General features: G+C 52.3%; 1 protein-coding gene across 3 annotated transcripts in view; it reads left to right on the plus strand.

Annotated features, from left to right (window-relative positions):
• ASTN1 (astrotactin 1) overlaps positions 1-26,874 on the plus strand; it is a 60,721-nt gene that overhangs the window by 2,555 nt on the left and 31,292 nt on the right. For 2 of the 3 annotated variants that reach the window (XR_010366065.1, XM_064427717.1), the window contains exons 2-8: positions 17,330-17,517; positions 21,431-21,824; positions 22,575-22,721; positions 23,154-23,273; positions 24,305-24,454; positions 25,258-25,425; positions 25,622-25,706. Coding sequence is in view for 2 of the 3 variants with exons in the window: in XM_064427717.1 (XP_064283787.1) it covers positions 17,330-17,517; positions 21,431-21,824; positions 22,575-22,721; positions 23,154-23,273; positions 24,305-24,454; positions 25,258-25,425; positions 25,622-25,706 (1,252 nt within the window). In the remaining variant the exon portion in view is untranslated. The remainder of the gene's footprint in view (positions 1-17,329; positions 17,518-21,430; positions 21,825-22,574; positions 22,722-23,153; positions 23,274-24,304; positions 24,455-25,257; positions 25,426-25,621; positions 25,707-26,874) is intronic. The other variant, XM_064427718.1, reaches the window with a different exon arrangement.

Consider the following 26,874-nt stretch of genomic DNA (forward strand, 5'->3'; position numbering starts at 1 on the left):
AAGAGCATCAGTGCTGTCACTGCACACACACTCGCTGGGGACGTGGCTTTGTCAGGTTGATCCCTGGAGCTGGTGTGAGTGGCTGTTTGTGTTTTCACAAGCCCTTTTGTGGGGACTGGAGGTTGTGTTTGAGCACCTTTCTAGAAAAGGGGCTTCACACAGCATCCCTGGCAAAACCCAGACCCATTAATTGCACCCACCTCGCTGGGTTTGAATATAAATAATGTCTTGGAGAGGGGGGTGATCCCCACATGCTCCTGAGCCTGGTTTGGTTCAGTGTCTGAACCAGGGGAAGCTGGGCAGCTGCTGCTTCTGCTCTGGTGCTTTTCAGATCCAGGGCTTGTGCACAGGTTCCCAAGGGAAGGTGAGCTACCCCCCTGGCTGGCAGGCTTGGAGCAGACCCAGGTGCTGCCCTGGTCAGAAAGGGCCTGGGTTTGAGCTGAAGGCACCATGAAGTTCTTCATAGAGGCTCATGGCAGTGGCTCTGCCAAGTGGGATCAGCTCCTTTTGGGGGTGTCTCTCCATGCCTCAGTTTCCTCTCAAGGAGGGTGTGAGCATGCAGGTAGGTGGCTGCAGTTGGGGGATGAGTGAGGGGAGCAGCTGGGAAAGGGTCTGGATCAGGGAGCCCAAGGATGGTGGGATATCATCCACCTCCCATCCTGGTGTCCTCCTCAAATTCCTCCTAAATAATTCAGGGGCTTTTGAGCTTGGCTAGTTTTCGTGGACACTGCCATGTGTGGTTCCCTTGCCTTGGTGACACCTCCCTGCCACAGTGACTAAACCAGGCTTCCCACTGAGGGATGGATGGATGGATGGATGGATGGATGGATGGATGGATGGATGGATGGATTTTTCTCCCAGCAGTGTGGGATCTTTGGAGAGCCATGCATGGTGCTTGTTAGAGCTGAAGTGCTGGGGGAGTTGTTGAACTGGGCATGCCAAAACCAGCTTTGACTCCTGACCCCTGATAACCCTTGACAGGAGCTCTGGTAACATGAATTAATGATGAGCTTTATATTTATCTTCACACAAGAGGGTGAGGCAGTGCTCAGTGCCTGCTTTCCATGCACTTTTTTGGGTCTCACCCTCCCTGCTGTGTCCCTCCTGCTGCCAGAGACACCTGTGAGTGCTTTGGTGCTCAGATCTCCCAAACATGGGGGCCTGCTGTCTGCTCCTCTGTTCCTCCAAAAGCAGGTGGTCTGTCTGTGGGGTTATGACTTCTGCGAGGTGCTTGGACAAGGCTTTCCCCAGCTTTGCAGCTCTTTTTGCTAACGAGTGGAGCGAGTTTTAATTGTGCACGTGCTGCCTCACTGCCTGCGTTTGCTCGGGAGCAGCTCAGGGCTCTCACCAATAAACCCCACACTGCTTTATATGTTTATCTCCAAAGGGACTCCAGCACCATCTCCCCAATTTACTGTAGGGTTTTCCCCCAGCTCCTAAATTTCTGGGAAGTGCCAAGAGTGCAGGAGCTGGGATGGGGCCGCTTGCAGCGCACCGGGCTGCCCACATTTAAAATCACCTGCTTTCATCCTGCTTTCATCCGGCTTTAAATCAAGCAAACCTTCATTTGGAATGGTCGCCTTTCATCTCATTTTGTGTTTGTTGCATTAGTTGTATTTTTTCCTGAAGGGAGGAAGCATTTTGCTGGTTGGTGGCCATTAAGAAATGCTAATTTGCAGCTCAGTATTCCCTGTCCGCTCGCCTCCACACCCCTCTCTCCCTCACTGCTGGGCTCGGCAGCATCCAGCCACGTTTGATAAGTCATTAACTGGATTCACACTCCTGCAGGCTGCTAATTTTTTCGGGCCCCATCCTTTGCAGGTTATAAAGTGGCAAGAGGGGTATTTATGAGCATCCTGGCTTCCCTCGGCCCCTTGGGCTCAACGGAGATTTGTGATGCAATTAAAAACCGCGCCAAAGAAGGAGGCTTTGACTCCTTCGCCTTCTCTGTAATGCAATAAATGTTTGAAAAGTAAAGTCCTGAAATACCTTTTTGAGTGTAAAATCGACTTGAGGAATGAGAAAGCAGAGCTGACGGGTTGAACTCGTGCTTTCTGGGTGCCAGATATTTCAAGATCTTGCCATACTGGATGGTTTTGGCATGCTGGTTTTTTTTCCCCCCGAGTGTGGAGGAGCTGAAGGAGCTGCTTCTGCCTCTCCAGGTTTCCAGCCCAGTTGGTGTGCTCTGAATTAGGGCAGTGCAGCCCCTCATCTCCCCACTTCCCACTCCCCCCTGCCCTCCCGGGAGCCTCAGCAGCAGAGGATGGGAGACGGTTCTTAACTTCAATGACTTTAATAGATTATCATAAACTCCAGCCTTAATACAAGCTGTCATGATTTCAAATTATCTTACTTTTAAATTAAATAGATTCCTTTTTAAATACAAAATCAATTCTAATTTTTTAGAGGGGTGAGATTTTTCAAAGGCACCGATGAGCTGGGCATATTTAACCGCTCTTGAATATCTCCCCGAAATATCTAATCAATTTTTTTTTGTTAAATCCTAGCTAAGCTCTTGGCTCTACAGCTGGAAGCTCTGGCCCTGACTTCCCTGGGTTAATAACAGGATTTTGGGGGGGGGGTTTGCAGGGATGTGAAAGATCAGGGAGGGATGTGGCTGCTGCTGATCGGGGTGACGGCCACCAGAGCCTGCCCACCCCAGCTCTGGCCAGATGTGACACCTGCCAGCTCTCATCCTCGTCCCTGCTGCTGGAGATCCCACTCTGCCCTCTACCCCCAGCTCCTAAAAGGCCCTGGAGGAGGGAAGCAGGAGCCAAAGGGCTGCAGGGTTGCATTATCCCATACTTTTTTCCAGTTCCATGTCAAGTGAGAAGAGCATCCTGTTGAGTTTTGTTCCTCTCAGCTGCATCTGGATGCTGGCTGGGGGTCCCAAAGCTGTGGCACACAGGGTGGCAGCTCTCCATGGTGGGAGGCAGTTCTTGGGGTGTTGTGGTGCCATTCCCTGGCTTGACTTAATTCCCAGGGGCATCACCACCAGAGGCCCCATTCCCACCATCACATGTCACCATCTCATGAGAGCAGAGCATGGCACAGGGCTGCAGCGGGGCTGGCTCCACCACGGGGCCCGCAGCGTGAACCTTGCACCCGGGAATAGGCGTTATGGTGAAATAATGAAGCAAATATGAAGAAATTCTTAAGTACCTAGAGAATAACCAAGTTAAATGATACCAGGGGAGCTCAATTGCCTTGCTTAGATTGATTGAATTACTAAATGAGCCTGACTAATGGAATGGAGTGGCTATATTGGACTTTTACTCAAGATCCTGCAATAATTTCTCTAATAAGATTGTGAGCCATTAATTGGACTTGGCTTTGATCCTGGACACTGTCGCATGCTCTGAAACCCACGGGTGTGATCTGTGCTCTGCCAGGCCCAGCGAGGGGACAGCTGCTGTCATCTTCCTGCTGGGTGGCTTGGAGGGCAGCGGGGGACTCACCTCAGGAGGTCCCAGAAGCTGTGGTGGGGAAGGGAAGCCAAAACACCCCATCTCAGCTGCCCCTTAGCAACACCCATCCTGGCAGTGGGATTCACTGAATTCCTTCCTGCTGCAGCAGCTGAGCTGGCTGGGCTCTGAACCCCCGTTTCCATGAATTTGAGATGGATGCTTGGGGTGTATGCTGAAAATCCAGGAGTGCCTGGGTTCTTGCTGCCTCCTCCTGGAGTGGTGTCTGCTGCTGGTGGAACCCTGATGTAGCACCCAGAGTGCTGCTGGATGTCCGGTCTGCTGTGGGAGATGTTTGTCCCCAAGGCTTGGGGGCTTCCAGAGCTTCCAGCAAAGATGGAATGTATTGGAGAGGGATGTTTCAAGGGGTTGCCTCCTTCCCTAGTCCTGCCCTGGAGCACCTGGTGGGGCAGGACATGCTTGTCTAATAGCAATATCTAATAGCTCATCTAATAATTGGGTGAAAACTGCCCCATTCCAGCCCCTCCTCTTGGCCATGCAGCACAACCACATCCCTTTTCCTGGGGGTCCAGAGCCTGGAGTGAGCTGGGCTGCTCAGAGCCACTGAAGCACCGGGGACACATGGCAACATTCCCTCTTCCAGGCAATGGAGCCCAGCACCACCCTCAGCTATGAGCAGCCCTTAAAACCTCATGGCAGGGTGGAAAACCCTGCAGGAGGAGCAGGGAGTGCCCTGTGGCCAAACTGGGGGCGATGGGGGCTCAGGAGGGAGGCACAGGGTACCTGTCCCCATCCTCACAGGCACCTTGTCCCCGTGCTGTGCCCACTGCAGACCTGCTCTCTTGCTGGGCACGGATGTTTTGCTGCCACGGGGGATATACAGGGCCTCTTGTATATTTTCTTCTCCTTAGCCAAGGGAAGAAAAAGTAAGAAATGAGGATTTGGTCTCTGGGAACCCGTTGCCACAGCAACCGCGCATCCAGCTGGCTGCAGCGGCAGCGGGGCTGGGAGGGGATCTGGCTGACCCAGAAAGCAGTGGGGGGAGTGGGATGTGGGGCTGCTTGGCCTTTCCAGGGGGGTGCCAGGGTCTGGCAGGGAACCAGCACTCGGCCAGGGGGGCTGCAGGGCTCCTGGGCTCGGTTTTGTCTCCCTTCCTGAATGTCTCAACCCACATCAGGCAGGGATGCTCAGGTTTGGTCCTGCTCCTGCCCCTGTTTTGGGGGCTGGGCTGCCCATGTGGGCACTCCTCAAAGCCCCCAAAGATTTCTGGTAGGTTTTACACCCCTGGAATTGGCTGTGGTTCCACTGCTGGAGGGGATCCTTTCACAGCCATACTGATACCATGATGTTCACTGTCTCACTTCTGCCCTCCTCTCCACGTGCCAGTGGCATTTGCTCCTGGGCTGCATCCCATACCTTTTATTTTATTTTATTTTATTTTATTTTATTTTATTTTATTTTATTTTATTTTATTTTATTTTATTTTATTTTATTTTATTTTATTTTATTATTATTTTACTTAATTTTACTTTATTTTACTTTATTTTACTTTATTTTACTTTATTTTATTTTACTTTATGCTCTTCCATGCTACTCTGTTTTGTTTCATTCAGCTTAATTTTATATTCTGTAATGTTTTATTTTTTTCATGGTTGCTTAGCCAGCTAAACAGAGACTGAAATCATCTCTCTTGGAGCCTTGCTGCAGAGCAGTCCTTCAAATGAAGGAATTTTTGCCTGGTGGGATTAAGGCAGTGCCTGGATGATGACAGCTCTGTCATTTAAGACTGGCTGTCCTTTTTACTTCCAAATTGCTGGGCTCTGGCATCTCTGCAGCTGTGGCCGGTGGCTCACCCCAAACAGCAGCTGGGGGATTTGTCTAGCTAAGGGAAGATTTTTGATTGCCAGGTTCTGGCTGTCTCACTACAGCTTTTTGCTGAGAAATCACCCCGAGGAGAGCGTGCCCTGCTCCCGTGGGCTCGTTGGTGTTTCTGATGCTGTTTGGGGTCCTTGGCATGGATGCTGAGCTGGTGCTGGGCTCCTTGGAGCCTGGTGTGGGACGTGGTTAAGCTGAGCCCACGCCTGGCTTTGCTGTGGGGTCTGCTTTGCTGGCCATGGGCTGAGGAAGGGCTCTGAGCCTGTTCCACCCATGGCTCCCACCTGCAGAGCCTGAGAGCCACTGGGAAGGGGGCAGGGACTTTTGTGAACATCTGTAATCAAAGGGAAGTAGGGGATCCTTGAGGGACCCTCGAGCTGCTGGTGGCTCATGGGTCACAGAGGTTTGGGGTCTGCATCCCTGACCTAAGAGGGGACACAGCCCCTTTTGTGGCCAGCTCTGAGGCTTCTCAGTAACTGGGATGACTAACGAGCACAGCAGAGCACGCAGCTTGGGGGATGCAGAGAGCTGGCTCTGCTCCTGCAGGGAGCTGATCCAGCTGAAAACTGACCTGGTGGAGGAAAGAAACTGGAGAATCCCAGAACTGTAGAGTGGTTTGGGTTGGAAGGGACCTTCATGCTCATCTCCTTCCACCCCGTACCATGGGCAGGGACACCTTCCACTGCCCCAGGGTGCTCCAAGCCCTGTCCAACCTGGCCATGGACACTTCCAGGGATCCAGGGACATCCACAGCTTCTCTGGGCACCCTGTGCCAGGGCTCCCCACCCTCACAGGGAGGAATTCCTTCCTAAGGGTTGGGTGAAGGCCAGGAGAAGGTGGCAGAAGGTGTCAGTGCTCTTAGTTGGACAGGGCACATCTGCTTGGCTTGGTGAGGGCTGCACTGCCTTGTGAGTGCTTCCCAAACCAGGTCAGTGGTCCAAGGAAAACCACAGCCTGTTTGCCAGAGCCCTTTGGGATGGAGGCCTGCCTGATGCGTGCAGGCAGGATCTTGACCTTGTTTTTTGGGAGAGGCACCTCCTTTTCCTCCTTGCTGCACCCCTGCCCTCCTCCTCTGCCAAAAAACCCCTGAGATGTCACCGTCACAACACAGTGGCTGCCTGGGAAGGCAGATATTAGCAACCCCGAAATATCCCCAGGACAGGCTCTTGTGTGATGGGAGACAGTTACCATGGAAACCTCCTTCAAATAAAAAAAAAAGAAAAAAAACCCCCGAAATTTAAAGCAGCCCTTGTAGCTCAGAGGAACTGTAGACCTTATTATGGGTTTTGGCAACCCCCCTTTTTCTTTTATTTGTTCCAGCTAAAAGCTCCAGGAGACAAGGCAATTAATTTGGCATCCCAAGGGGAGTGAGAGAGCCAGGGTACCGTGCTGGGAGCCACTTTCCTGGGCTGGCAGGCACCCGAGCTGCCCCTGCCCCTGCCCCACAGCCACCATACACCCTCCTCTCATGGGGTTACCCCAACAGAGGAAGGAGCAGGGCAGTTTTTTACAAGAGGTGCCTTAAGAATTAAAAGACCCTTCCTAGGTGCATGCACGGAGTGTGTGGGAGGGGATGGTGTGAGGGCAGGGCTCAGGGCACTGCAGGAGGGGTGAGGATACAGAAAAGCAGCACAGGCTGTGGCTCAGCACGGGGATGGGGGGCTTGTCCTTATGAGGGTGGCAGGAGCACGAAGGGAGCATGGCAGGGAGGCTCCTGTGTGGATCAGGCGAGCTGAGCTGGCTGGCTTTGGGAGGGGAGGGGGATGCTTGGCAGGGGAGATATCCCACCCCCAGATTTTCCTGGCAGCCTCTGCTGTGCAGCAGTGGCCGCAGGGTCTGCAAATTGCTGCTGTGCTCTCGGCCCATTTGCTCCCCTAATGATGTCCCCAGTGTCTGCAGCCTCTGGGAAATCTCCTGTTTGGACTGGAGAGGCTGCTGTGCCTCCCACCGCCCTGGGCTGGCCCCGGGCTCCCTCAGACACTGCTGTCCCAGTGTGGTTGTGCCAGTGCAGGGCTGCTCTGCCACCCCGGTGCTGCACCTCCCAGCCTCTCCTGAATTGCTGAGCCAGAAATTGCTGGGCTCTGGTTAGTTTGCCTCTTTGGGAGAGCTCTGGAGAGGAGCAGTGAGGGGAGTCCAGAGCTGTCATGCTGCTGTGGAGTTGCTGGCTTTCCTGCTGGCCAAGGGGGCAAGCCAGGAGTTTGTCTTTGCAGACAGTTCCTGGGGGGAATTATGAATGTCTGCAAGGATCTCATCCCAGCTCATGCCAAGGTGCAGCTTCAGTGGCCTGAGATGTGTGTCCAAGCACCTGCAAGCAAGGCACTGCCTGAAACATCCTTCCAGGGAAAAAGGAAACCAGCTTTATTAGTTTTTTCAGCAGGAGCTGCTCTCTCCTGGGTGTGCCATGGTGGTGGTGTACTCAGAGCTGGTGTGCAGGAGAAACAGCTCATCCCCCTCCGTGGATGGTGGGAGAGGAGTCAGCCTTGGACTTGGGCTGGCCTCCACAGCTTTTATTGTCATGTTTCTGCCTTTTTGTGCTTACAGAGTAAGGCACATCTCTGGTTAACCCTGGGGGACTCAGCCTCAGCCCCAGCATGCCCCCAGAGTCCGTTCATGCTGTGGCACAACCTGGGAGAAAGGAGCTGGGGCTGGGTGGGGATGTGGATGTTCCTGGGAAGTGGTGCTCATCTCCCCTGGGATGGTGGTCGGGTGGGTCTGACCTCCCTGTAATTACAGCTCAGGGCTGGCTCTTCCCAGCTTTCACATGCTGGGGATGAAAGGCAGTGTGAAAGCACCGTGCCAGCAATAGGGAAGCACCAGGGAAATGGAGGGAGGGCAGGAAGGGAACACCACGAGGAGGGAGTGCCAGAGGGTAGCAAAGACCTGCAGGAGCCAAGGGGCATCAGGAGCAGTGATGGCAGAGCCACTCGCTGTGGGTGTGAGCCACAGCATCTTGGGTGGCTTCTTGAAGCCGTTGCACACAGCCTGGTGAAGTGACCTTTGGAGTGAACCACAGCAGGGATTAATGGCTGGTTTCACACCAGGTGGCAGCATCCATGTCCTGGGAATAGCACTGCAAGAGACATGGCTGTGTAGTCAGTGGGTTTGTGGCCAAGAAAGGGAGGAGATGCCAGGAAGAAGCAGCAGGAGGAAGTGGCAGCCCTGGACTCAGCAGCAGCCAGAACTGGCAGGGTTAAGGCAAAGAAGTGGTTGCAAATGCAGGAATTTGCAGTTACTGGTGCTCAGAGTCCAGCAGGGCTCTTTGCTCTTGAGATACTGAAAACGCAGCTGACTCCTCATCTTGATTTGATTTTGTTTGCTGCTTTTGCTAAAATGAGCTCCTGCTTCTCTGGTTCAGGAGCAAGAGACAGCAGCCCCTTGCTTAGAAACTCCCTGGGCATGACCATGGGAGTGCTGTCCTGGCTAGGGCAGCTCTTCTGTCCTTGGCTGAGCTGAAGCACCCTGACTCCATCCCATCTCCAATTTCACCACTGGACCAAAAGCATGAAATAGATTTTCCTCCCTTTTTTTCCCCCCACGTAAATGCAAGGGAACTTTCTGCCTAGGGTTGTGGCATTGGGATTCCCCAGTGCCAGGGGTGCGAGCCCTACCTGGACAGACAGGCAGGTAAATACAGGCTGCTGTGTGAGGGCACAGAGCTGATGGGTGCTGAAACCCAAGAGCAGTGTTACATAACTCGGACTGCAATGCAGAAGCTCTTCCTTAATTTTTAATTATCCAGTTGCCGCACGTGTGTGGAGCTCGGCTCGGGATGAAGTCGGCCCGTGCACACGTGTGAGGAGCCTTGGCTGGTGGAGGTGACAGGAAAACCTTTCCTGGTGCTCCTGTCCCTGAATCCCCGTGGCACCAAGCTGGGCTGTGGTGGCTGGAGAGGATGCTCTGCACCCATCCTGGGGACTCAGCAGTGTCACACTGGGGCAGGGGAGGAGGTTTGTGTGCAGGTCTGCAGAGGCCTTGGAGGTTTCTGTGGTTCACAGTGTTGGAGAAGTGGAAGCACCGTGGTCATCTTGCATCCAGATCTCCTGTAGAGCCCCAGCTGCCTCTCAGGGTGGTTTGTTGGGATGTGGGAGAAGCTGTGGAGGAGCTGTTGCAGACCTCTGCTGTGGGTTTCTTCCCCTCCCTGTTTCTCTCCCTCTTTCAAATCCCCACTCTGCACTTTCTGTCCTTCCTACAAAGGCGGCTGCCTTGGAGCAGCTTAGGCTTCAAAGTTCCCAAAATAACAAAGGTTAAAATAAATTTAAAAGAAAAAAAAAAGCATTGCTATAAGATCAAGCCAGTGCCCCACTTGCACCTGGGCTCAGAGCTTCAAAGCAGCTGCAAAGAACCCCCCACGATCTCCATGGTCAGGCTTCTCCATGCCTGTGGTCCTGCCTTCACCCTCCTGCAGTCACAGGAGATTTTGCAGTAGCCAGGATGAGGCTGCAGGTGACTGGAAGGGCTGGAGGGTCCTGTTGCTTTTGTGGCCTGTGGAGAAAATTGGAGAAAGTCCATTGTGGAGATGGGCAGAGCCCTGTGGGTGCCCCAGAGCCCTGTCTCCTGGCCAGGCAGGTGGGCAAACAGCTCCTCTGTGCCCAGGGTGTGCTTTGTGCCTCTGCTGGCTCTGCTGATTTATACAGATCATCAATATGACAATTATATACACCTGCAAATTTAATTACCTCCATTTTCATCAGGCAGTGACAGATTTATGCCTCTATTCAGTTCCTGTAAATCTGAAAGAAGCTTGACTAGACCCAAAAGTCTTCCCATTGATTGCTGTGCACTGGCTGGTCTCTGGCCATCCTGACAAGCTCTTCTTTCAAGAGTGATAAATTCAAGATGCACGGTTAACTTTTCCCCCTTCTACATCTTTCTTCCTTCTTTTTTTCCCCTTTTTCATTCTGCCTTTCCCATCTTTCAAAGCCTCCCCACAAACTTGAAAATGGAGCTTGAAATCATGTAAGAGCTCCTAAGCACCAAAGAGTTTATGATGCTAGGCTGCAGCTGGCAGCAGCCCGTGCCTGCTTCTCCATCCCTTCCTCCCAGACCAGCATTGTTCCCTCCAGGAGGATCCTCTTGGAAAAGCTCCTGGCCTAGCTGTGGACAGGAGAGCAGACAAGGTTGTTTTGGTCCTGTTTCACTCTCTGGGAGGGTCATCTCTTGTCTCAGAAAACCAACAGGTCGTGGCTCTCCCCCACAGGGGAGATGAGGAACAAGTGGCTGCGCTTGTTCCCTGTGCTGAGCACAGAAATGCCAAAGTAACATCTAATTTTCCTGCCCTCTCGGCCTCGGCACAATGAGCACTTGCACAGATGAGTGTGTAGGAGTGAGCTGAAGTTCACCCTTGGGGTGCAGCCCATGCCATCACTGTCCCCTGCTGGTCCCAGCTCCACTGCCTGACCTCCCCTGCACGACATGCTCTGATGTTTCTCTGAGTGCCTGGCAGATGGGCTGGAGTGGCCAGCCATTACCTTCCCTGCCAGTCCGTGATGGATATAAATAGTCCTTGGCCTCCCTGTGAAAATTGCTGGCTGGCTTGTAAAGCTGAGGGGAATCTTGGCAAGTGTCTTGGGGCTGTGGGGTCTGACAGCACAGAGGGCTGGGATTTGGAAAGGGGGAGCTTCTGGCTGGGTGTGAAGAGGATCACCTCTGTCACCAGGAGGGAGCTGCTCTGGGGTACCCCCTCCTCCCATGGGGCAGTGCCTGGGGGAGCAGAGGGTCTCAGCCACTCCCAAAGGGACACAGGGATGTGGGATGCACCCTTGAGTGCTGGCCTGGGTAGCACAAAGCTGGCTTTGCAGTCACTCTTCAACCCCAAGAGACTGGGCAGTGTGGGGGTAGTGGGTTGTTGTCCCTTGGCATCTGCAGCCAGCACTGATAATTGAGAAAAAAACAAAAAACAAACTAGTTAAAACTGCAGGATATCTATCTATGGTCGTTTCCCTGCTGCCCAGTCTGTGCTGCAGGGATTTCTCGACCTAGGATGTGCCTCTGGGCTCTCTGCTCGATGTGGCTCTGTCTTCCCTGAATTCAGTACCTTCTGCAATGCTTTCATACTTTATGGTGGATGAAAAAGAACCTTTTGTTGGTTTTTACTCTTGTAAATCCTTGCAAAGTGAGAAACAGTGAATAACCATTGCCTTTCCCACTGCTCCATGAGCCTGATGGTTTTACAGGCTTTTATCATGTCCTCACCCTGTTTAGTTCCTTTACTGAGGAGTCCTAATACAGTTGGTTTCTCCTCTTCACAAAGCCATTTGCAGCATCTCATCTTCCTTGTACCCCTCCTCCAAACCTTCCAAGCTTTGCCTCCTCCTTTTCGAGATGGTTGACCTGAATATCACTTGCAGGATTCCAGATCAGCTTGCTTTCACCAAGGTTGAGTTTCACCTGCCCACTTCCTTGCCCACTTTCCTCCTGCACTTCTCAGTTTTAGCTTTGAGAAGACTAAATTTAGCCTTGGTGACCAACTTTGTCATTCTGCTCCTCTTCCAGGGTGTTTCTGAGCAGACAAGGTCCTGACAAAGATCCCTGTGGGGCTTCTTGGTAACCTCCTTTCATCATGAAAACTGAACCCTTACTCCTCCCCGACCTGGTGGGCTTCAAGATGACTTTCTTTCTCATCCCAGCACCACTTTGGTGCTTTGGGGAACTTGGAGGGTGGATTTTGACAAGAACTTTTAAAAAAGAGTCTGTCAAATTGGATCACCCTTATCTGCTGGCTTACAGTGTTGGGTGACCTGTATTTACTGGTGCACCTTCAGGTTCCTCTAACAAAGTGTCCAGGGCACAAGCAGAACTTACTGTTCTTTAGTTTTCTTGATGCACAAGAGCTTTTATAAGAAATTGGGCTTTCCTCTGGCAGGTTTTTCTTCTCGAGTTGCTCACCCTTTCAGGGTGATAGTGCTTGTGTTGGTGGAGTTCTGCAGTTTGTAGGTGAGCACCATCTGAGCTCAGGGGTTTGTGCCCTCCTTCTCACTGATTTGCTGGGACACAGTTCAGCCAGAGTAGTAATTTTCCATGGCTGACTGGGAACCTCTCCATCATTTGGACCCTTTCCACGGGGACCTGATTTTCCCTCTGGAAGAGGTGACGTGACAGCAATGCAGGGTGAGATATCAACTACAGATGTGGTCCTTTCTGGGGTTTCTGTAGCAGCAGGGCATCTTGGAAGTGTATTCACACATTCTCTTTGTTTTCCTTTTGCTCCCTGTCGTGGGTGGGCTCTTGGGTTCTTTTGAACGTGACCGTGTCACCCGAGTGTTGGACCAGGAGGTGGATTTGCCTCCCTGCCCACATTTCCTCTGTGGTTCACAGCTACGGCAGATGGGACCAAAGTAACAAGACAGGAGTGAAAACCAAACACCAGCGAATGTCCCAGTCTGCTTGTTGTTTTCCCCCCAGCTTTAGGTCAAATTTGAGAAACGTGGTGGAAGAATAACCTTGGAGGGGGAGTCTCACAGGTGTGGTGTCCTTGGGCTGTGGGAAGGGCAGGGCAGGGAGGGCTGTCAGGCTGTAAAGCCAGCAGCTGCACAGCAAACCCGGTCAGCTCAGCCCCACGAATGATGGATCAGTGTCCTCTGCTCAAAAACAGTTGTGCAGCCCAGCATCACCCCCAGAGTGATGCAGGGTTTGTTGTTAAGGAAAGGGAGGGCTTAGGGCTCTGGCATATTTGGGACAGAAATCCCAGCTCAAGGCTGAAGCGTGGCTGCAGCTTTGAAATGTAACTCCCTGGTGACCTTCCCAAAAGGAAAGGCACCCTGCATTCCAAGGAGAAGCCTGGCTAGCTGTCAGCCATGCTGGGGCACCTCTTGGCTTCATGTGTACCAGCCTCCCGTGCAGGCATCGTGCTGGGGTGATCCCCCTGACCTAGCCTGAGAGTGGCTCCAGGGAGATCACCACTGCCTCTTCCTCAAACCTTTATGTTCTCCCACATCTATGAGGCTTTTGGAGATTTTCCCCCAGGGGCCCTCTCCCATGAAGCGGGTTTGTAATACATACAGTGTGGTTTATGTTTGCTGATATGGAAAAGCTGGATTGTCTTGAAAAGGCAGAGTGACCTGCAGAATGAGCTGGTTTTTCTACCTGAGACTGGAGACAGGCAAAAATGCAAATGAAATATGGGTAGTCAGTGATGAATGTGAATTTTTAAAGCAGGTCCATAAAAACATTGATATTATCCCATGAATTATCTGTCACTGAAACCCTGGAAGTATAAATGAGTTAAGTATCCAGATAAGCGTTTTGACATGTGAATTGGTAGAAATCAAGGCCTGAGGTCCCAGCAGAGAGAGCAAGTGACTCATGGTGGGAAGGTCTCCTGAGTCACTTCAGGCACTGGAGACCCTGGGAGGAGTGCAAGGCTTGATTTAGCTGAGTTCAAGCCCTTTAAAGATGTGTGTGGTTTAGGCGTGGAGCAAAAGCCTTAGCTAATGGGGAACCTAAATTAAGACACAGTCAGGTTCCGGATGGAAAATAAGGCAGGTTTAAATGTTAACGAGGAAATACAAGTCCAAGTCAAAATCTGTGCTCGGCTGTATGAAATGACTCTGTGGAGACCAGCATTATGGCAGAGTTCATTTGACTTATTGGAGGCACCTATTAGTGCAAAACACTTCCAAATGGAGAGGAAAATTGTTTTGCTGGGTGTTTTTTTCCTCAGAATGCTGACGTGAGTTTTTAAGGAGAGCTGTTCTCCTTGTGTGCCACCATGCCAGGTCTCAGTGGGGTGATGAGGACATGGGAGGAGGTCCAGCTCAGCACCAGGCTCATGGGCCGTGGTTTTCATGTTGCAGCAGCTCAAGTGCAGAACTGGGCTGTGACAGAGGTGTTGCCTCCCAAAATCAGGACATGCAGAGGTGCTGGACTGGGTTTGCTTCATGTGGGACGGCTGTCCCAAGGGAAATGAGGCTGTTTAGGATAATGAAGAACAAAGCAGGTATAAATCCACACACCTCCAGCACCTTCAGTCTGTTTTTTTTTGTCCTCTCCTCAAATTGCTCCTGTAGAACCTTTCTGTCCCACTCCCTCCCCTGGCAGATGGTCTGGGAGGGGAGCAGCCACGGCTGCTATGTTAAAAGCATCAGCTGGGGCCTTTGGAGGCTGCTGCTCCTGCAGATATGAAGGACCTGGGCCACGTTTGATACCAGGTGAAAGTGGCACAGCCTAATTAGTGGCCTCCTACTGTTATTAACCTCTGACTCAGACAGGCTATTTTTTAACAGAGGTGCAAGAAGTTAATACTGGTGCTAATGGCTTCCCATCCAAGGTCTTAATGAAAGCCATGCAGGGACCAGGCTTTTCATCAATATCTTTCAAACTTTGAACTTGAAATTATCCTCTCCCCCCACCATTTTGTTAAAAATTTTTGCCTTTCTGCCCACTTTTCTGCCTCCTCTGGGACATCCTGTACAAACTGGTCAGCAGGGTTGGCACCTGCCAGCTCTGTTGCAGAGCTGACACCCTACACCACCCAGATAAATCATCCCAGCTGGCTCCATGGGTCACTGTAGCATCTCCCACCAGGTGAGGAGATGTCTGCTTGGAGAGCAAGACAAAGGGAAAAGTGAAATCTGTTGGACTGGGAGAAGAGAGAGTCAAGAGATGCTATGTTAGGGAGGAAGCTTGGTCTTGGTCTTGTCTTGGTCTTGCTTAAGCCAAACTCCAAGAGAGCTTCACAGATGCAGGGAAGCATTTATTTATATGTGTAAATTTTTCAAGTAGAAATGGAGTGGGATAGAGGCAGCTGACTTGTTGCTAAGACACTTGAGGAAAGGAGGAGAAGGTGAGGCTGAAGCTCTCTCATCCAGGCAGTGCCTCTGCTCTGCCAGGGCAGGAGCAGGGATGGTGGAGCAGCCTTGTCCTGCAGGGTGATGGAGAGCTTACAGCCTGCCACTTTGGGGTGATGGAAATTGATTTCTGGGGTGTTTTCCTTTGTTTCTTGCACTTCTGACCTGTGTGCAATGCAGCTGCAGGGTCATGTCCTGATGTCTGGTGAAAGAAGATAACGTGCTCAGGCTCTGTGGTTGGATTGTGCTCTTCTAAAACAATAATCCATTTTTTATTGAAATGTATTTTTCTTTTTTAAAAAATAAGCCTGTTTAAATAAATTTGAAATTATGACAACCTATTTAAAGGCTTAAATTTACTATAATCTATTAATCATTTAAATAACTTCCATCAAGGATTTCTTCTCAAATATTAATGAGCTGAAGGGTGCTGCTTTTACAATGATATGTCAGATCAGGGGGAAAACATCTCTAACTCTAGCTTTCTAAATGTCACAATGTCACGTACTTAGTATCTATTATTTTCACTCTTTACAATGGAGCAAATGCTGGTATTTACATTTTTTCCAAATGTCAGTGTGTTGAGTTCCTGCTGTGCATGAAAGTTCTTGCCTTAATTACCCATAATTTCACGTTAGCAGGCAGGTGCAGGGAGAGTGTTTTCCTCCATTTGAGCTGGTTCATGCGAAGTTGAGAAGCCGTGGGGAGTTGGGAAAGCGGGCCAGCTTGATTTCCCCTCTCAGTCCATGAATAAAGAGCATGTGGGAGAGGAGGAGATCTGCTGCTTCAAATCCTCCCGGCTCCCAGGACCAGCTTTTCAAAGGGGATCTGTGTCCCTGAACGTACAGCTCGGCAGTTAGAGGGAATTCCAAAAGTGCTTCTGGCTTCCTGGTGACTTAACTCAGGGTTTTGCTTCCCACCAGCGTGGTGCAGTGCTCAGCATCCCTGTGCTGGGGACGCTCCAAGTGCCCTGATCACCTCCAGAAGCACGGCCCGTGCTGAGCACGAGCACTCTGCCAGTTCACTCACTGTGGCTAATGTTTCTTTTGATTAATCAAATCAGTTTGGGAGGATGAACCTGGTTCCCGATGCAGATTTTGCACCCCCCGCTCTCCACCTCCCCTGGCAGCCAGCTCACTTAAGGCAGCCTAATGAAATTAATTAACAGCAAATTTAAAATGTTGTTTTTCAGCGCTGTAATTGAATTCCAGTTTTCGTTTGAAGGCAGCGTGAAACAAGCAAAATAAAGATGATAATTGGCAAAGTGAGACGGGCCCCTTCCCATTGCCATCAGTGGGGCAGATACAGGAGGGAGAGCTGTGCCTCAGTGGGAAGCTGATCGTGTTTTTTCTGGTCATCCCAACAAAATCTGCTGCTTTCACAAAAAATAGCTAACAGGCAAATGGCAGCCTTGAGCTGATGGCTGAGATCGAGGTGGTGTGAGATGGTGATCAAGCTGATCTGAGGGGGCCACAGTGGTTAAAACAGTGCCCATCTCTCCTAGGGAGAGGTGCTGGTGTTACCCTGCCTTTGGCTGAGACCCAGCTGTAGGATGTCCCTGAAGTTTTGGAGTCAGCCAGGTGAATTAGGTTTGATCTGGCATTTAGTGTCCTGGAGCATGTGTCGTGTCCCTGCCCTCAGCTGCTCTTCTTGCCTGGGTGTCCTCTACTTCCATGACAGCCCAGCTTTGTCCATCTGTCTCACTGTCCCAAACTCTGGAGTTAAAGGTACTTAGGGAAAGTAGGGTAGCTCGGGCAGAAGCTGCAGGGACCTCTGAGTCCTGTAGAAAATGTTTGAAAACTGAAAACCTCTGAACTCACGGCCAGGTTCACGTTTCACTGCTCACAAAGGATGGCAAATATTTTGTCTGCAGTAATTTATGGTGTGGTCCCGATGATCCCATGCTGCTGCTGAAAAGTTGTCCTGTATCCTGAGTTCCCAGTGTGTGGGTGAAACTAGAGCTGGAAGGAGACTGCTGGGTTACTGCTGTCAGTAAGTGCTGTCTCCCTGCACCACAGCTGGAGTTTTGGAGGGGCCCACATCTGGATTATACCCTGAAATATGGCTTTACTCCCCTTTAGCCCTTCAGGTTTGTGATTTATGTAGGAGCATGCATGTGCTGGCAGGAGGTGACTGGAGGGCATGCATCCCTTGGTCCCTCCAGCCATTTTTTTGGGAAGAGCTGAACACCTCCCCTGAACCCTCTGCTCCACACCTCCCCCTTGACCAGCTTTGCTCTTGCAGAGATCTCGGGCAACACGGACGACATCCCGCTGGTGCGCTGGCGGCAGCAGTGGCTGGAGAACGGCACCTTGCTCTTCCACATCCACCACCAGGACGGGGCCCCCAACCTGCCCGGCTTTGACCCCACGGAAGAGCCCCAGACCGAGTCGGCAGAGGAGGAGCTGAGGATCCTCCACATCTCTGTCATGGTACGTGATGGCAGGGCAGCCCTGCTTAGCTGTCCAGAAGCCTGTAGAAAATACAGTGGCATTTGAAAAGCCGTTTATTTCCCCATCTGGCTCCAGCTGCCCTTGGGTGGTGGGCTGTGCTCACCTTTGGGGTGGTTAGGATGCCCTGGGCACCCCTCTGGGTGGTGAATGCTGAGTGCCTTCACAGGCTGCTTCAAAGCTCTCCCTTAGTTTGCATCACTTTGAAAATACATTTGTGGGGTGCCTTTGTCCCGGGGGCTCTGTGCTTTGAAGGTCTCCACCACGTTAACCCAGGGTTAATTCCCATTGACTCGTCAGGAGCCCTTTGCCCGGTGCGTGGTGCCTGCTGTCCTCTGCCCTGCTGCACAGCGTGTGTCACAGTGCCACCAGGCACTGTCACCACTGCTTTTATCAGCGTGGCAGCCCCGTGGCCATGGTTTCATGTGCCGAGGTCGCACAGCAATACTCCACCCAGCTACACAGAGAGAGGTTTTAAAGGCAGAGAAAGGAGAGATCTGTAGGTTGGGGGGAGATCTGTGCTATGTTGGTTGTTGTTTGGTTGTTTTTTTTTTTTCTGTTGTGTTGGAAAAAACTTGAAGAATCCTACAATTTTTGTGCCACTGGAAGATAATTAGCCGGAGACAATGTGTTGCAGAGGCTGCAAACAGGCTCTTCAGTGGTGTCTACCCTAATAAGAGCTTCAATTGCTCTTCTAGATTGCAGCCCCAGGCCAGGCTTCTCCTCCATCATTTGCGCTTGATTAGTCTGAGGGAAAAAAAATTGTTTGCAAAGCCACTCCCAAAAACATCTTGCACCATTATCTCAATTTTACTGTCTGTTCCCAGCTGCTCCTAAGAGGGTGCATCACCTCTTGAGAGGCTGGTCCTGCTGTGGTCTTGATCTTCTTGGGCACTGCTGTGTGCCAAGATCAAGGCACAAGTGCCTGGATGAAGGTTTGTTATCGAGCTGATGAAAAGGATGTCTGCAACTCATCGCTGTCATACCAAAATGTGCAAATGCAGATTGAGTCCTCCTCTGCCCTTTTTCCCCATCACTCTCAGCTCTGCTCCGACAGCATCCTTACTTCCTGACAAATAGAGCTTGGCTTTTGTGCCAGGAGTCAGGATCACGTGGCGTTTCCAGGGCTGATTTTCCTTCTTTGCTGTGTGGTTGCCAAGGGAAGAAGTGTGAGCGAGGGATTGTATCCATTGTGACCAGGGTCTGCTCGTGGACCAGGTGAGGAGCACTCCCACACCCATCCCATGCAGGGCTCCCCGCCATCACAGGATGCTGGACTGGGGGGAATAAAGCAGAATGGGGTTTCTCTGCTCCTGTGGAGGGAAAAAGGGGCTGTGAGGTGGTGGTCTGACCCTCTCCAATAGGCAGTAGGTAGGGGAGACTTCAGTTCTGGCTTTCATCCTCCTCTCAGAGCCTGTTGAAATCTCAAGAGTCCACAGGCTGCTTTTCTCAGGGATAATTTGAGCTCTCAGACTATTGGGGCAGAAGAAACTAATTTTCAATGAAATAACAAGTCTCTTTTGTGAACCCACGGCCACTGCCTGAAAAAAAATGAGCCTCCACCAGATTTGAGCTCCAGCTTGGTCTCTCCTGTTCACCAGCGGAGGTGTATGGCAGAGCTTGCTGGTGTTTCAGAGATTTAATGTGCATACAGAGGGTGAAGGAAAGCCAGGAATGCCCTGGAATTCCTCCTACCTGCTTGTCATGCCACCTGCAGGTGGACTTTCTCTAGGGTGATGGAGAGCCTTACAGAGGAGGCCATCTCTGGTGGGGATGGGGATAGTTCCCACTTATTTATGGATCACAGGAACTCATAGGGATTGGAACATGATACACAATTAGGCTTCCACTTTGCCACTAAAAATTCTGCACTACTATGCCAGGCACTTTATACAAAGGCACGTAGTGATGGAATTAGACTGAAACAGAGATTAGATATTGGGAAGAAATTATTCCCTGTGAGGGTGCTGAGGCCTCACAGGGTGCCCAGGGAAGCTGTGGCTGCCCCATCTCTGGAAGTGTTCAAGGCAAGGTTGGACAGGGCTTGTCCCTGCTTTTAGCAAGGGTGTTGGAATGAGGTGAATTTAAGGTCCCTACCAATCAAAACCATTGCAGGATTCTATGGTTTTTATGATCCAGGGCCAGTTTTCAGCCCCAGAAATATTTTCTGACTTTCTGGGTATAGGCTCCCTGTCCAGAAAGATGCTAGCCAGCTCCCTGACTTCTGCAGCACTGCTGGTCTCTGTATGACTAAGTTTGTTTTCTCTTTCTTTTTTTTTTTTTCTTTTTTTTTTTTTTCCCGTATTTGTTTGTTTTGTTTTTGTTTTTAAACAAAGTTGGGAAGGAGGCTGGGGTGGTACATCACAGCTCCATTATTCTGGAAATGAAAGGGGGTTAAACTGTAATGGCCATTAGACTTCCTTCTCCAGCTGCCTCTCCTGCTTCTCATTCAATAATTCCCTTAATGTTTTATCCTAATGGAGCGGATTATTACTATTATTTTATTTTCTCAAGATCACCTGTTGCATAAGGAAAGAGGAGGGAGACCGGAGCTGTGGATGGACTCTGAGCTCTTAACTGGCTCCACATGCTTTTTCTTGTTATTATTGTTATTATTCTTGGCAGATTGTGCATAAAGGGCCAGTTTGGGGCTTTCATCTCACCGCATACTCTCCGTGTACAGCGACGCCTTGCAGGAGGGTGATCTTGGGGACAGTGGCAGCATGGCAGGGCCAGGTGCAGTTTTGGGGTCCATTCCTGTGGGACAGGAGCTTTTTCAGCCTCTTTCCCCGAACATGTTCCCCAAACAACACTTCAGGCATCCGCCTGTCTCAAGCCTTGATCTCTTTTAATCTGTGCTGCAATTTCTGCCGGATACCCTGGGAAAATCTCCCAAGATTGAGAGTGACAGCGTTGAAACCGGCTGGAAATGGGTCAGAAAAAGTTGCCCGTAGGAGCATTTGCCTGGAATAAAGCTGATCTCTGTTTTCAAAGGCAGGAGAGTGAAACAAAACACGCTTTGCTTTAAATGCTGCTTTTTCATGCCTCGGTGGCGACTTCAAAACTGGTGCAGCCCAAGGCAGGCTCCAGGCCAGCACTGGGTGCTCCTGGTGCCAGCACACTCTTGGTGATCGGGTGTCGGAACCCAGGACATCTCTCTGGATGCCCTGGATGTCTCAAAGCCCTGGCAGGGGCTCGGAGACCCTGGCAGGAAGCCAAAGACACCTGGAAATTTGATCTTAATTCATGGAGCAAATCGCCAACCTTATATGAAGAATTACAGGCCACAAAAGTTTAAGTAGCATAGTAGTAGCAATCACAAGGTGAAGGGAAAAATTTTGGAGCACTGTACAGGGGGGTTTTGAACCTTGTACAGGGGGGTTTGAAATCCTGTACATGGGGGTCAGGAGTTCTAAGATGGAGGGATTTGGGCATGCCCTGTCCTTCTTCTTTCTTCTCCTTGGCATCCATGTTCAGGATGATGTTGGCATGTGTGGATTGGTTCATGGTGAAGGTACACTTGCCAACAAGGGTGAAAAGTATTGGAAATTGAAGGTAAATATATGTAGTTTTTACTCTAAAAGAGACAACCGCTCTGTGGGCGGGAGAGAGTGCCCTTGGCTGTCTTGCTGATCAGACCTCGGCTGGACAGACAGAAAAACTTTGTAGATAAGGAACAATAAACTCAACTGAAGACCAAAAGCAAGAGTCCAGACTCCTTCAAAGTGCAGCCTGCCCAGAACCACCTTTTCCCGTGCTGGGGCAGAGACGAGTAACAGCCGGCCTCGACAATCGGGCTCCCTTTTCCTCCCTGGAGCATTCCTGGGGCGTCTGTGTCCCAGGGGACGGCGGGTGCCAGCCCCTGGCTGATCCCTGCTCGCGCCTGTGCCCGCAGGGAGGGATGATCGCCCTGCTGCTCTCCATCCTCTGCCTGGTGATGATCCTCTACACGCGCCGGCGGTGGTGCAAGCGGCGCCGCGTGCCGCAGCCCCAGAAGAGCGCCAGCGCCGAGGCGGCCAACGAGATCCACTACATCCCGTCGGTGCTGATCGGGGGCCACGGGCGGGAGAGCCTGCGCAACGCCCGCGTGCAGGGCCACAACTCCAGCGGCACGCTCAGCATCCGCGAGACGCCCATCCTGGACGGCTACGAGTACGACATCACCGACCTGCGGCACCACCTGCAGCGCGAGTGCATGAACGGCGGCGAGGACTTCGCCAGCCAGGTCACCCGCACGCTCGACTCGCTGCAGGGCTGCAACGAGAAGGCCAGCATGGACCTCACTCCAGGTGGGCTTGGGCTGAGCTGGGTCCTTTCCAGCTTCTCTCCCCTCCACAGTTCCATACATGTGTTTTCCCCAGAGCGTTTTCCCTGTTTTTCGGGGTTCTTGTTGGGTGTGAGATGTTGGTGGTCCCCTGAAGGCACTCCCATTGCTGGGAGACCTTTCAGCCAGTGGAGAGCAGTCCCTGGCTGACATGGCTGGGACAATGCAGCTTTGTGGTTTCCATGGCCTGACAGAGAACCAGAACGGGGTTCCCTCCATGCTATCCCCTTGTGACCTCCAAACTTCCCTTCTGTATCCCCAGATTTTTTGTGTCTTCTTCAGGTGAGGTTTTAGAAGCAAATTTTTACTTGCCGTCAGTGTGGTTCAGAGTTAACGCTGCCTTCTGATCACCAGCAGGGATTCTTTGAGGCTTATAACAAACCTGTTCACTAACTGAGCCATCCAACTAGAGCCTTCCCAAATAGTTTGGGAAGATCATGGTGTGGTGCCTGAAGCTCTCCTGCATATGAAGAAGTGCCTTGAGAGTCTGAGTGTTAAATCTCAGCTTTTGGCTACTTTGGTGGAGGCGCCAATCCTCTTCAGGATTTGAGCTGCTCATTAGTGTGCATTGGGGGCAGCTCAGCTCATTAGCTTCAGCACCTTGATCACCTCAGGATGATCTGGAGATGGATCCAAGGAAACCTTTCTCTCACCTCCCCCCCCGTTTAAAAGTCTTCATCCGTGAAATATTTTACCTTCACTTCTTCCTGCTCAGGGAGCGATAACGCCAAGCTGTCCCTGATGAACAAGTACAAGGACAACATCATTGCCACCAGCCCCGTGGACTCCAACCACCAGCAGGCCACGCTGCTGTCCCACACCTCCAGCAGCCAGCGCAAGCGCATCAACAACAAAGCGCGAGGTAGGGCGGTCCCTGGGGTGGGTAGGGCGCCTCGGGCTTCCACCCACCCACATCCCACCCACCCACCCACCCACCCTCTCCTGGGATGGAGAAACAGGACCAGAGCGTGGAGAGAGCACGGGAAAGAGGGTTTGGGTGGGGAGAAGCAGAAAATGTGGCGCCTGCAAGGATGCAAGTGATGTTGGGCTGGTTGGTTATGAAGATGCAGGTGGTGTTTCCCCAGTAAATACTACAGGATACCAGCACATGGGAAAAGTTGCAAGGTAACCCGTGGTGGGGGGGTCTGGCTGTGTGTGCTGGGAGGGGAGCAGATGCTGTCCCTGCTGCACCTGGCAGATGGAGCTTCTGGTCGGTAGTGCTTTCCCTGAAGGGTGGTGTAGGATGCCAAGGTTTGGGATGGCACGGTGCCAACCCCTCCATGACTACACTCAGTGTCCCCTGCAGCTGGCTCGGCATTTCTCAACCCCGAGGGGGACTCAGGGACAGAGGCAGACACTGATCCCCAGCTGACCTTCTACACGGACCCCTCCCGGAGCCGGAGGCGCAGCAGAGGTGGGTGACCAGCCATCCCTCTTGCCCTATTTGCCGTTGCTGCTCTGGCTTTGGAGGCTTTGCACTGGCAGGAAGATGGAAACCCGAGTGCAATCCCAGCTGCCACAGGCAGGCACGGTCCCTGCTTCGCAGCAGGCTGCTGCTGCTCTCCGGTGGAGTTTCTCAGCAGAGGATGAAATGCATTCTGATGTTTTGCTGGAGGCTCCTGCCGGGCACTGGTGTATATTAATGAGGAGCACGCTTCAAAGGCTGGCCCGTGTGTTCCTGTGCTGCTGCTCAGCACCGTGCACGTACCAGCTGTGTGTGTGCACCACAGGATGGGGACAGCCTCGGTCCCCAGGCAGGAGTCCTGCCCCACTGCCCTGCTCTGTCCCTCCGGGAGGTTTCCTCTTCCCAAGAGGAAAGTTAGTGTCTGTTTCCCCTCGCTGAGCCTCGTTTGCTGGATGATGCCTTGTTTTTCTGGGAGTGGCAAGACTGGGAGCCATCTCCTTCAGCTGAGGCTGGAAGGCTCATTCAGGCTTTGTCTCCAGACAGGTTTTTTTCTGCTCAGCTTCTTCAGCTTAAAGATTAAAAGTCAAAGACCTGCATGCTCTGAGCAGTTAGGGCTCTCTATTGCTTTTTCAAGAGCATCAATGAGCCTGTTGTCATGACAAAATTAACCTGAGTGAAGTGCCAAGAAGGAGTGGGGCAAACCAGGATACTGCATTTACCTTTTTTTCCTAATATTGCTGCTCTGCTTTAAAGCTGTGCTGCTGTAAAGTTCTCAGCATGCTGCAGTGCAGGGTGTGGAAGAGCCAGGGCTCTGGGGGATCAGGAAGATCTTGGTCACAGCAGGAGAGAGGGATGGAGAGTCCCATGGCAAAGGCTGCTTCATGTTCTTCAAAGTCCACAGTGATTCCATTTGATTTCATTGATGTTGGATTTCCAGGGGGCTGGGCAGGGTCTCTGCATCCTGAGATCCCCGGGCTGCACCTGAAGATCTTCCTGGGTGCTGCAGGTGTCGGGTTTGACTGTGCTCCTGTGTTTTGCAGTGGGGTCCCCCCGAAGCCCCGTGAACAAGACCACGCTGACCCTCATCAGCGTGACGAGCTGTGTCATCAGCCTGGTGTGCTCTTCCCACATGAACTGCCCCCTCGCCGTCAAGATCACCCTCCATGTCCCCGAGCACCTGATTGCTGACGGTGAGCACCCCGTGGCCTTGCCCATTCCTTCCTGCCCCACTCTGGGAGGATTGATGGAGGAGAGGGGGAATGACGGACAGGATGGGTGCAGGACAGGAGGGACAGCTGTGGATGGAGGGCACCAGTGTGGGGCAGAGGGAATGGGCGTGGGATGGAGGGTGTGGCACAGGACAGGAGGGGTGGGTGGAAGACAGAGTGGGATGGAGGGGAAGAGTCCATGACAGAGGGGATTGGTGTGGGATGGAGGCTACCATGCTGGGAGCAAGGGATGGAGCGGTACAGGATGGAGGGGACAGGCACAGGACAGAAGAGACAGACACAGGGTGGTTGTGGGACACAGGGCTTGCTGCAGGATGGAGGTGATGGGCATAGGGCCAAGGAGATTATTGTGGGTTGGAGGGGAATGGATGTGGGATTAAATGGACCATGGTGGGACAGAGGGATCAAACCTCAGTGTGGGACCAAGGGGAGGGGTGTGGGATGGAGATGGCTGCTGTGGGGCAGAGGGGAAAGGGACAGGATGGAAGGAGCTGTTGTGGGATAAAAGAAGACAAGTAAAGAATGGAGAGGGCTGTCATATGGCAGACAGGATGGGCACAGGGCAGAGCACTCCTTGTGGCACAGAGGGAACTGTCATGGGACAGAGGGTACTTTCTTAGGATGGAGTGAAGGGCAGGGGATGGAGGGAACCATCACAGGATGGGGGGCAAACATCACGGGATGGATGGGATGCAGGGAACCTCCATGGGATGGAGGGTGCAGCAGCAGGTTGCTGTCACTGACTGCCCTTGTCTCCCTGGCAGGAAGCCGGTTCATCCTGCTGGAGGGGAGCCAGCTGGATGCCAGTGACTGGCTGAACCCAGCACAGGTCGTCCTCTTCTCCCAGCAAAACTCCAGTGGGCCCTGGGCCCTGGACCTCTGTGCCCGGCGCCTCCTGGACCCCTGTGAGCACCAGTGTGACCCCGAGACTGGTGAGTGCTCCTGGGGTGGGCTTGTGAGCTCACCTCTGCCTCCTCAGCCCAGCTGTGGTGGGAAGGTGCTTCCTCACCTTCTTCCTGGGCAGTAGGGAGCTGCTGCGTGTCCTGGTGTGGCTGCAGGCTGCACTTGGCAGGGAAGCACATGGAAAGCCTTCATTGTCCCATGCCCCTGATGTCCCTGTCTCCACAGGGGAATGTCTCTGCTATGAAGGTTACATGAAGGACCCCGTTCACAAGCACCTCTGCATCCGGAACGAGTGGGGAACGAACCAGGGGTGAGTGCCCAGGCTTGGACTGTCCTCACACGAGCTGCTGGGCTTCCACAGCTCCTCACCACAGCTGTGCTAGCTCCTTGGATGGCAGGGTTAGAGGCACCTCGGTGAATTGTAAGGTCAGCACACGGCTGGGCTCTGCAGCAGCTCTGCGGGAGGTGATGATTTCTGTTCTTTGAAATAATCAGGAATGATGTACAAGAGGCCATTGTCACGTTTCAGGGTAAACGCCCCCTGCAGAAGATCAAGGTTGTTCCTCCCACTCTTGTGTGCACTATTTTGGGCATCCTGCCCCTTGTGGGGCTTTAGTTTTGGGTGTGTGAGGCATCAGAGGAGGGCTGAGGTCTAGCTGAGGTCCCCATTGAAAACTGGAAAAATGAAATGCTCTGATACTGTGGCTGAGGGAACAGAGGAGTCACCATCTGCTCCAAGCTTTACACACCTGGAGGTGGTAAAGGAAATTTTTCTGATGTTTCAGCAGCAGTTTGGTGGTGGATTCCAAAAGTTCCCATCGCTCTGTGACCCTCAAGGGGGTGCTCCATCTGTCCCTCAGCACTCGTGGGTCTGTGAGGTGCAGCTGGGGCATCCCAGCTGCAGGAATGGCTGGAGGGGCTGTGCAGAAAGCCAGGACATCCCCACATTCACAGGTCCCACGTGCATCAGCACCAAACCCTTCCCCCCCCCCCCCCCCCCTTTTCTCATTATGTCGCAGCTGAATCAGTGGTGGCCCTGCACGTGTCAGGATGCCCTCTCTGAAGTTATTAGTCTTCACAGTGGGAAGAGAGAAATCATCAAAGGCTGGGCTGGTGTCCCCCCTGCCGTGTCGCTGTGCTGGGGGCTGTTGGTGCCAGCACTGCCCCGCTGTGTCCCTTTGAGCTGGGGCCCTGGGGAGAGCACTGCTGCTCCATCTCCAGCCCCCTCTCTGGTTTTTATCATTTCCAAGGCAGTTTAACAGCTGGAGGCAGCGTGGAGCACCAGACAAGCTGCTGCTGTGGGTGCCCTGAGCAGGGCGATGCTCGTGGCCCCACGCTGGGGATGTGCTCTGGGCTGTGGTGGGGGTCCCCAAACCTCTGCTGGGGTGGGAGAATACAGGCAGAAATGCAGCTCCTTGTCCTGCTTGTCCCCAGGGGCCAAGAGAAATGTCTGTGCCATCTTGTAAGAGGCACTGAGT

The sequence above is a fragment of the Passer domesticus genome, chromosome 7 (assembly GCF_036417665.1).
Source record: "Passer domesticus isolate bPasDom1 chromosome 7, bPasDom1.hap1, whole genome shotgun sequence".
Taxonomy (NCBI): Eukaryota; Metazoa; Chordata; class Aves; order Passeriformes; family Passeridae; genus Passer; species Passer domesticus.